Source organism: Elgaria multicarinata, chromosome 1, assembly GCF_023053635.1.
Source record: "Elgaria multicarinata webbii isolate HBS135686 ecotype San Diego chromosome 1, rElgMul1.1.pri, whole genome shotgun sequence".
NCBI classification, from domain to species: Eukaryota; Metazoa; Chordata; class Lepidosauria; order Squamata; family Anguidae; genus Elgaria; species Elgaria multicarinata.
In genome coordinates this window covers 50,920,553-50,931,081 of record NC_086171.1, presented here as the reverse complement: position 1 = coordinate 50,931,081, position 10,529 = coordinate 50,920,553, and the positions used below count along the sequence as shown (strand labels likewise).

General features: G+C 40.8%; 1 protein-coding gene across 2 annotated transcripts in view; it reads right to left on the bottom strand.

Annotated features, from left to right (window-relative positions):
- Nucleotides 1–114: 114 nt before the first annotated feature.
- The window catches only part of ACBD5 (acyl-CoA binding domain containing 5), a 36,683-nt gene continuing 26,268 nt past the window's right edge, over nucleotides 115–10,529 (bottom strand). Inside the window, exons 8-12 of one of the 2 annotated variants that reach the window (XM_063128010.1) lie at nucleotides 8,129–8,393; nucleotides 7,745–7,941; nucleotides 6,937–6,987; nucleotides 5,658–5,767; nucleotides 115–2,971 (exon numbers count right to left, since the gene is read on the bottom strand). In XM_063128010.1, coding sequence (XP_062984080.1) covers nucleotides 2,959–2,971; nucleotides 5,658–5,767; nucleotides 6,937–6,987; nucleotides 7,745–7,941; nucleotides 8,129–8,393 — 636 coding nt within the window. In that variant the 3' untranslated portion in view covers nucleotides 115–2,958. Of the gene's footprint in view, nucleotides 2,972–5,657; nucleotides 5,768–6,936; nucleotides 6,988–7,744; nucleotides 7,945–8,128; nucleotides 8,394–10,529 lie in introns of both variants that reach the window. The other variant, XM_063128001.1, reaches the window with a different exon arrangement.

Sequence of the window (10,529 nt, the reverse complement as noted above, 5' to 3'; positions counted from 1 at the left end):
AAATGGAACTGCTAGTGGTGGACTGTCTAGAAACCTAGAGCTAGTTCTCTATTTTCAAGCAGAAATGCAACATTGCTTATAGAGTCTGTAATTAATGCTCCACTGCCAAAAAGGTTGGAGGAATTATTTATTAATCCAAGCAGTGAAGAAATAAACCATTTCAAAATGTCATGTTCAAAGAGTGTTTATGTTCTGCAATGTGTATAGGTGTGGTGTTTTGAAAGCGTTGAAACATTTCCATAATGATAAAAGGATAAACAGAAAAGGAGGCATAAGCACAGACTGGTGGGCGAGATTGTCCTTAAGACTCCACCAATTTTGCAATTCCTGGTTAGATTCCCACTCCAAGCCATTTCCAAAGGTTTGAAGAACAGGTCCAGCAGGTTAAAACGTAGAATTTCAGTCTACTTAATCTATGTTCTGCAGTGAGCCTCTAAGCTTGGGAAGAGAAAGCCCTGCCTCCTTCTCTTCCCTCCCGCCCTCCTATTTCATGGTTCATGCTGGGCATCCAAAGAAATACCGCTTCCCTACTGTCAAAAGGATGACAATTTGAGATCCAGGTAGTTTCCCCTTTGAAGAAGGTCCTTTCTGCAGCTGATTACTTTCTTCAATGAAAAGCCAGTACAGCCCCTCAGACTATTTTTATCCCTATCATTTCTAACCAATTACTGTTCTGAGAACCCTTTCTGAAAATTTCAAACCTGCCTTTGATATTACATCCAATCACACAACAGCTCCAAAATGTCCTCAGGCAATATACTCCTATTTATTTGATAAATGCTATTTACAACAGATTAAAATGAGCTAGCTTTTAAACTAAACTTTAAAACCATGTTCTATTTAACAAGGCAGAAGATTTTCACTCCTGTAAATTACATTATTTATACAGCATATAACAGATAAGAAGGCGCTCTTCAAACTTCAAGATCATGACCTTCTTGTGATGTATCACTGAAGAATTATACCGTGCAAAGCATGTCACAATCTAGAAATTACTTCAAAGTAAGTTAATTGACTCATAGGCTCATCTAGGAGCAAGCAGCTTCAGTGTTCCAGCTCTATTTTCACAGATCCGTCTCTTTTCACCATAGAACTGAGAAGCAATCACTGTAAGTTCATTTTTATATTATACGAAAAATGTTAGCCTTCATTATTTACTTTCCCCCTTTCCATAGAAAGATTCTTTGCAATCATATTTTAGAGATGCTATAACTAACAGATATTCAAATATGTATCTGATAAATAAAAGCAGTAAGTAGAAATTTAATAAAGTGACAATGCTAAAATTGTCTTGAAGGTGTTTATTGTAAAGATAAAGGGACCCACTAATGGAAGGGGGAAAGGCCACATAAACAGGAAGGTAGAATTAACTATTAAGAATGGCCTGAACCCAGCAAATTGCAGCTACAAAAAAACTGGGCCAGTTGCTACCTCAGAGTATCCACATGCCCCCACACACACTAGTCCAAGTTGAGAGGGCTAATCAGCCATTACGTGAGCCAGAAAGGGCTACATGGCCCAAGAGGAGCACCCAATTTCCCTTCTGTCGATAGCTGGCACTGAGTCTTGGTAAACCTGTGCCTGGACTGTTATACTTCAGCACCTAGAGTGCCCAAGATTGAATATTTGTTCCTATTTTTTTTAAAAAATGTCTCCACGCAGGGAGAAGAGCGCTAGCCTAATCTCTCTGACATTTGTTTCCCACCTGTAGAGAATTTTTGGTATAAAGGAAAATTAAATCCTGCGAGCCCCCACCTGCTGTATGTATTGGCACTGCCCAGTCACAGGTTTGCAACCCTAGTGAAAACTAGATGCTCCTTGATGCCCTGCTTGTACCTGCGACTGGGGCCTTGGCCACAAGGTACTCCAAGTACAGCAGTACTACTCAAAACACCTTTACTGGATGCAGGGCTCCCCTGCAGTAGCCTCTTGCGCTGGTACTCGCACCCATCCATTTGCAAAAGTCTGTTTCTGTCCTCACCCTGAGACAGCAATGTGTAGATCGCTTTTAGCATGCATCTTCTGTATGAATATTATGTAACTCGGCTAAAACTGAAGTTTTCGTGAAGACAATATGGTCACAATATTTTCACTGCTGCCACTTGACACAATCCAGATCTGTTATATCAAAATCAATGGGATAATAATTTAAATGTACATCCAAGTCCTGCTGTTTCAAAGTGGCTTAAAGTGCCGGGGTCATTCTTTCTCTGCACTGCATCCTCTCTATTGAACTTTTCTGAATCTGTTGTGCCATAGACAAACCCAGTCGGCTATCTTAATATGCTGGGATGCTTGGCTACCAACAATTTAAATACAGTAAAGATAGTACCCATGCAGTACAATCCACAGCCTCAAAAATTTGGTTTTACTTTACTTACTAATAAGCTACCCCATCTATGTAGCAGCAATAAGTTAAACCTCTCAGAGCTACAATGTTAAGTGCAATCATACAATCAACCTACTATGACTACTCTAGACTTACACTTTCCTCTTATTGCATATTTTCTATGCTATATGGAAAGTTGACTGACGTTATAAAATGTCATATTAAAATAACAATTTACAGATTTTTCGCATTCATTCAGGGAACCTTTTCTTTTTTCCAAAGCTGGAATGAACATCTCTCAGTAAGAGCTGCAATAAGATCCCTTTAACTCTATGGACTTCATCAGAAAGTACATTCCAAAACAATTAATTTAAGGTTAATGTGATTTCTCAATGTGATCGTTGCATTTATTCTAGGTTACTAGGTAACCTAGGTCTTAGGTTATTAAGAGAAATAGTTAATTCAAGTATGTTATCTCTGGTAGTGCAAAAGGAAAATAACAAAACAAAAAACAGAAGAATGATTTAGCCATCCCAGAGCCTGCAGTTCTTGTGGATATTTTGTGGGTATTATTTCACCTTCCAGAATGTCTTCGTATTAGTTGTCAAGTAAAATCTGATACCGAACCCTCAGTTCTGTTTTCTGGAAGAAAAGAAAACATATTATCAGCTTAACTCATTTACTTTGCTCTTGAACAACAAAATAGAATTAGTCACTTTTGTTATATTTTTGCTTTTCTCTGAATTTTAAAATGCACACAGAACTGAAAGTTTAAAATGAGATACCATACCAGATTAATGCCATTAATTGTTTCACTCTATGTATTTTAATGTTAAAATAATAAGGTTGCTCTAAAAGATTCTTTAACACAATCTCTTGTTGAAGTGTCCAAATATTCAACATAAATACATCAGGGCTCCTGAGAGCCATTCTATTCCACTTCCTCCAAAGAGGCCAAGTGAAGAAAATTTCAATATGAAGAACTTCATTAAACAGAACAGTTTTGTGGAACCATACAAATACATTTATGGAAGAACACCAGTTAATGAGATCATTAAAAGTGAGAGCTTGCACTTCCAAATTTATACCAATCAAAGTAACTAGTCCTCTCAAAGTATCATCAAATATTAACTTATCCTCACACATTGAACAACATATAGAGCTTCCTCTGAGTTTGACAGTATCCAATTATGTAAGTTCACATCACTGGCATCAGGACAAATCCTCCATTTGTTAATTCATTACTCTTAATAATTGAAAATGAGCCTGTCCTTTTTTATATGTTTTTCAGCCATTACAAAATTAATACAAGGAAACTTACAAACAACATTGACCAAATACAACTGTATGCAACTCTGCTGTGTGGATTAAGTTGGCATAGGAGCCTGCTTTGATTGTCATAGTATCTCATCAAAGGGATATCTGAACAAAACCTCTTTTCATAATGTAAAACAAGATCTCTATGTCCAAAGGACCACATAAAAGTACAGTGTTCACATTCTCAGTACTTGCAAACTGATAGAAATTTGCACGCCTGGGATTAAAGTTGCATTTCGGGTTTGGCAAGTGAGGCAGAGCCATGCAAACTCTTCCCCACATACAGTGGAAAATACCTTCAAAACATCAGTGAGGGAGGCCATTCTAACTGTTCTTGGGATCTTATAGAAATGGCCACCTCAGGCACAGACTTCTTCACTGTTGCCTCCAACTTTGCCAGAACTCCTTCACTGCCACACTAACACAAAGAAACCATTAGTGCCTGTTCACTGGAACCACACAATCAACTGTGTTGTTTTTTCCTGGTCCTGTAATTATTTCAGGAGACTATGAGCCTTTGAGGATTGCCATGCTGATTTATCTGGCACATCTCTTGCGTCTCATGGTGTACACTTTTCTATGCAGGAAACAATTATTAGGATAATCCTCCCATACGTACCCGCCTAAGTTAATCTTCAGTGGTCCTTCTTCAGGAGCTCCTGCTAAAGGAAGGGAGGAAGGTGGCATCCCTGGAATGAGCTTCCCAGAGAGGCTCGCCTGGCACCTACATTGTACCTTCCTGTGCCAGGGCACATCTTAATCACCCACATGTTTAGTTTTTATAACCGTTTTTAATGCTTTATGTGTGTATGTTCTGTGTTTTAGAATTTTAAATTTTGTATACTTGTTTTTATCTTAATTTTAGAATTTCTGTAAACCGCCCAGAGAGCCCTGGCTATGGGGGCGGTAAATAAGAGGCCACCAGTGAGGGAGGAAACAGCAGCCAGGCACCTCTCCACCGTGCCTGGGTCCGGGTCCAGCTCCAGCTGAGAGCCCCCTCCCTCCTGCTACCAACTGTCTCTGCAGAGGCCACCAGTGAGGGAGGAAGCAGCAGCCAGGCACCTCTCCCCCGTGCCTGGGTCCAGCTCCAGCTGAGAGCCCCCTCCCTCCTGCTACCAACTGTCTCTGCAGAGGCCACCAGTGAGGGAAGAAGCAGCAGCCAGGCACCTCTCCACCGTGCCTGGGTCCAGCTCCGGCTGAGAGTCCCCTCCCTCCTGCTGTCAACTGTAACTGCTGAACTTTGCAACTAAGATTGTAGTGCCTGAATTTACTTTCCTTTTCCCCCTCCTCCTCCTCCTCCCTCCCAATCCCCTTTCCTTTTGTGTCATGTCTTTTAGATTGTAAGCCTGTGGGCAGGGACTGTCAAGAAATACTTTTGTAAGCCGCCGTGAGAGCCTTTTTTGGCTGAATGGCGGCATAAAAATCCTTAAATAAATAAAATAAAAATAAATAAATAAGTGTAATAAATAAGACCATTTTTATTTCCCCAGGAATTTTTAGTCTTTTAGCAATGTTATTTTAATCTGTTTTTGTATTTTAAATCTTTGCATTGCTGCTAGGCTTTTATTCTGGCTTGCACTTTTATTTTGCAGTTTTAAATGTTTATATTTTATATTGTATTTTATGATGGATTTTTAATTGTTGTGAACTGCCCAGAGAGCTTTGGCTATTAGGCAGCATAGAAATGTAATAAATAAATAAATAAATAAATAAATATAAAATGCTGTAAATATTTCACACTAAGGATAGTCACAGTTATGACAGTGAAGAAAATATAGGTAAGAATTCAAAATCTCATGAATATGCTGGAGCTGTGCTTGGATTGGAGCCATATATAAATCAATTAGGGAGCAATCCTATGTCCCCTAGACAATGTCTGGGGGTGGGGACATAGGATTTTTCAGTTTTCTGGCTCCGAGCTCAGAGACAGCTTATTAGGGTGTGGACTAGAACATCCGACAGGTTCAAAGACATGTAACTGAAGATATGTAACTGGGTACATAATCCTTACCTTCTCCTTCTTTGAAGATATACATGCATCAGCCACTGGGCAACGAAGGGCCATAAAACAGCAAAGGCTAAAGTACCAGGAGAAATCTCAAAGGGCCACCATGATGGTTTCTAAACAACACACAGACGTAATAAATGTACCACTCATACAAAATGTTTGCAAATGTCTGCATAGATAAAGGTTTATCAAGGATTATATATCTGAGCTGTAGATAGTTCAGATGTTATAGTCTCAACAGACCTTAAACTGTATGTTCCTCTATGCCTCATTGTAATTTCTCAGACTTCTTAACAATATTATTTCCATATAAAGTTATAACAATGAACTAATGTAGAATGGCATTTTTGTCACTGACTGCTCCACAACTTCCTCTGCAATCTTGTAAATGTTCAGAAAGGCAGCAATCCTAAACACACTTACCTGGGAGTAAGCTCCACTGAATATATTGAGATTTCAGAGTAAACATGCACAGGATTGCTCTGCATGGCTTTTTATAGTTTCAGCTACCATTTGGTTCAACTAGTGCAAGTCAGGATAGGACTATAACATTTTTGTTTCATTCATCTTTGCTGGCAGTTTAATTATGTTTTTGAACATTTGCATGGAATTATTAGGATTAGTCAGGGCAATCAATCAATCCACAAATTCTTAATCTAAATTATCTCCTCCTGCTACAAGTGGCAGTTAAATGCTGCTTTAAACTTTTCTTAGATAATGTGCTATGAGCTCCACTCTAAGGCCTTTGCTAGACCTAGGGGGAAATCCAAGATCTCGCCCTCGTTTACACGCGAGGTGCGACAAGCTCAAGAAGAGAGTTGTCACGCCCACCATTTTAAAATTATTTTTAAAGGAGCCGGCAGCGCATGAGTGCTCGAGTGACTCAGGTAGGTTTAAAAAAAAAAAAAAAGATTCCCCACTCCCCCCACCCTAGCCCCGATGGGTGCAGTGCCCGGCTATGCGCGAGTAACAGCACGGAGCTGGGGTGAAGCCGGGGAAATGGCCCACACCTTCCGCGGTCCCAGGCTCAGCCCGGGACCGCAGAAAAACCAGGCCCAAAGGGGTAGCCTATATCCTGGGGCCAGGCAGGTTTGATCCCTGCCTGAGCTCGGGATCCCCTGTGCATCATCTGGACACACAGGGGCGATCCTGGGTATCAGCCTGGGATATAGGCTGGTCTAGCAAAGGCCTAACCTTCACAGCCCATGGAAAGCCAACCTTTCAAGCCCACCATAAAATTCCAAATGTTATGTTGTTGACTTAAAACTAGATAACATCCTACCTTAACAGATGAAGCAGGCTGATTATTTGAATGTAGGGTTGCTGTTCTTGCCTGTAAATACAAATCAGTTTTAACAAAAAAATAAATGGGATGTTCAAATTTATACTCGTAGCTTCTTATTATAGTCCTAGTGTGATTTCTGCGATATTGTAAGACATTGTTGCTCAATAATTCGATTGCTGCAATATTGTATAACATTGTTGCTCAAATTTATTAAGAACATGATATGCAAGATTTTAGCTTGGAGCTATGAACTCTCGCAATGCCTTCCATCTCTTGTACTCCTTCAGAACTTGGACCTTCTAAATATTTTCAATTGTAACAAAATGTACATGTGTGCAATTTCCATGACTTTTACTTTACACAAAGATTTATTTCCTTTTATGAAAAAAATGTATGAAACACACCTTGATTCAGTGGTTTAGGTAATGGTTCATCTTGGAATTAGAGCAATTAAGCCTGTTCACATACATTTCAAAAATCATCTATATATCTATCAGAAGAGTTTTTCTGTGACCTGGAAAGGATCTTCTCCAGTAAGTATTCCACCTAGACAAGCTTCTTAAAACAAAGATTAACTATAGTATAGAATACATGAAGCTACCTTGTACTGAGTTAATTGTTCCATATAGCTCAGTACTATCTATACTGACTGGCAGAAGCTCTCCAGGGTTTCAGGCAGGATTCTTTCCTAGCCCTACCAGGAGATGAGAAGATTGCACCTGGGACCTTCTCCATGTAAAACAAGTGCTCTACCACTGAGCTATGGCCACTCCTCTTTCTACACTACTAATCCAACAAGTTTTACCTGTGAAGTGGTTAGTGTCTCAAGTGCATGCAATCGCTGAAGAATATTTTGCATGTCTTCTTGCAATCGTATGAGCACTACTGCAATTTGCTCGTTGAGGCTGCCCCTTGGTCCTCTGTCTGAGCCCCATCGTTCTCCATCTCCTCCACTGCCCATCTGCCCGCCCTGGGCACCATCACCCAAAGGGTGCATGCAATGTCCTAATTGATGGAGAAGAAAGCCCCTTTAGAAATAAGTCATATGAACTGCGAAACCACCAAGTCATCACGGGAACACAAGCCAAACGAATTTGTGAAAACACAAAGTGTCCATTCGTTACAGAAAATGAAAGAATTACATTAGACTTTCTTTACAGATGATGAAGCACAGCAAATACGTCAGCAGTACCTCTCCCTCTTCTGATTCCGTAGAAGTCCACTTTTTCGCCACCTTTCTTTTCTTTGTGAGGGCCTCCATCACTTGTCTTGCCATCTTCTCCACCACACTTGACTTCACCTTTTCCTTCAATTGCAGCCTCCTTTATACCTTCTGCCTTGTAGTTTCCAAGTTGCAAAAAACCAGAAGTTTCTAGCAGACTACCATAATCTGCTTCTGAGAAATTGAATGGATGTTTTGAAAATTCTTTGGTTGCTGTACTGATTTCCAACATCTACAAGTTAACAAAAGCATCTATTATATTGGAGGCTAAATAGGTATACAACAAAAACATATTCCCCCAGAGCTGGGATATCTAAGATATAGCCTACAAAGAACCTTTTTGAGGACTACATGCTCTTTCTCTGGCTAGTAGCCACCCTTAGGATGAGTAACAGGATCTGCTCCACAGATTAAAACACAAAAACATCTAAGAAGGGGAAATGCTGGCAATGGACAAACACAGTGATTTATTTTTCTGAATTAACCATGTTGGTCATCTGCACACTGTTTTTCCCAACCATGATGGCTTATTTAGCCAAAATAAGCCACTCTGGTACGCCACTGTCTGCAGTGAGGTTTATTTAAGCCATTATGGCTTATCATGTCGTCTGGTGTTCCAGAGTGGTTTAAGTACATCTGCCTACAGAGTCACCTCGCAAGAGTGGTCAAAACCACTGACGCCACTCTGCTCTTCTTTCCAAGATCTGCCTAGCAACTCTCTGGCAGTCTCCGCCTTCACACACACACCCTAAACGATGCGCTCTGCAAACTTCCAAAGCGTCAAATCCCTAAGTTTCTCATGGAGAGGCACAGCTGTGCAGGGTTTTAGTTCTGCTAGAGGTGCCTGCCCACAATGGCTACCAATGTGTGAAATAGTCTAGTCCTGCACACATTCAAGGGTTTAGAACTGCCACCACTTTTTGGTGTGGAATCATAGCACCCCAGGGTTTTTGTTGTGCATTGGGAGCATCCCCACGAGAAGCACCTGTGTATGAAAACTGGCTCCAGTCCTGCGACCGTTCAAGGGTTTAGAGCTGCCACCCCCATTTGGGGGCAAAGTGCCTTAGTAGTTTCAAAGCGGTATTAAGGGAGCCAAATAAGCAGCTTTGTATGCCAATAGATGGCTTCTTTTATTTCTGTGTGGTTTGCTTGCTGCCGGCTTGGACATTGGAGCTGCGGGATAGGAATAAGAAGGGGGGAAGGGGGGAAATGAAGGGAAGGGTTTGTTTCATCTTACTTTTCCTTGAAAAAGCAAAGTATAGGGGGATTAACATCTGAGATAGATAGGCTGCAGACAAGGTTTTTGAGGACCCTTCTTCAACTCCCAAAGTGTGTCCCTAATTCTGTACTTTTGTTGGAAACCAGGGAAAGCTCTCTTTCGCTTAGGGCTTGCTGGTCTGCCTTAAAATTTTGGATGGAAGTTAGTCTTTTTGGGAGGGGCTCAGGTCTGCTTCCCTGTCTGGCTCAGGACAAGTACGTGAACAGCTGGTCCAAGCTTCTTGCCAGGAAGGCAGCTTCAATAGGTCTCTCCTCTTCCCTCCTCCTTAATCTGGGCTTGAATTTTGCATTTAAATCTGTTAAACAAAGACTGTGGGATATAGCCTTCTGCGACTTATGCACTCACTCTCATGTTTCTTGCTCTCCCAGTGCATTGCACGTTCATTACATTGGGCCTCTTCAGCTGGCTGACTATCTAAAGAACTTGTCGGTCGCTAAATATCATATTGCCTTCTCCAAGGCCAGATGCAATGTTTATTCTATTGAATTACTTCAGGGCAGATATGCTGGTGTCCCTTATCAGGAACGACGGTGCCCCTGTAGGAATATGGAAGTGGAGATGATGGAGCATATCCTTCTGTCCTGTAGCTTTTATAATCAGGCCCGCCATCTTATGATCACCCCATTGTTCAGCAAACTGTCCAGAAGTTCAGACAAATTTTATGTTAAGTTTCTGTTGGAAGATAAGTCCTCAAGAGTAACTTTGGCTGTTGCTAAATTTCTTACAGTGGCGGCCAGGATTAGAGCTCTTTGTGTATTAGACTAAAGTTGTTAATAGCTCTAACTGTATTATTTCATGTCTGATTCTTGGGTTGGTTTTTTTTTATGGATCTATGGATCGCAATAAAGAAGTATGGTATGGAAAAAGCAAAGTTGGTGGTAAGACAGAGGATGTGGGTTTTTTTCCTTAATGGAGAGATGCTCTAAGCCTTCTCCTCTAGCCAGGCTTAGACTCATCATGGAAAGGGTTTGTTCTAACCTACCAGGATTTTTGGCTGTGAACAGTTGTCTTCATGCCACATCAAAAACTGCTTTTGAAATTGATTTCATCAGTCCACCACACAACACGGAAAGTTGCTGTTCAAGGAAA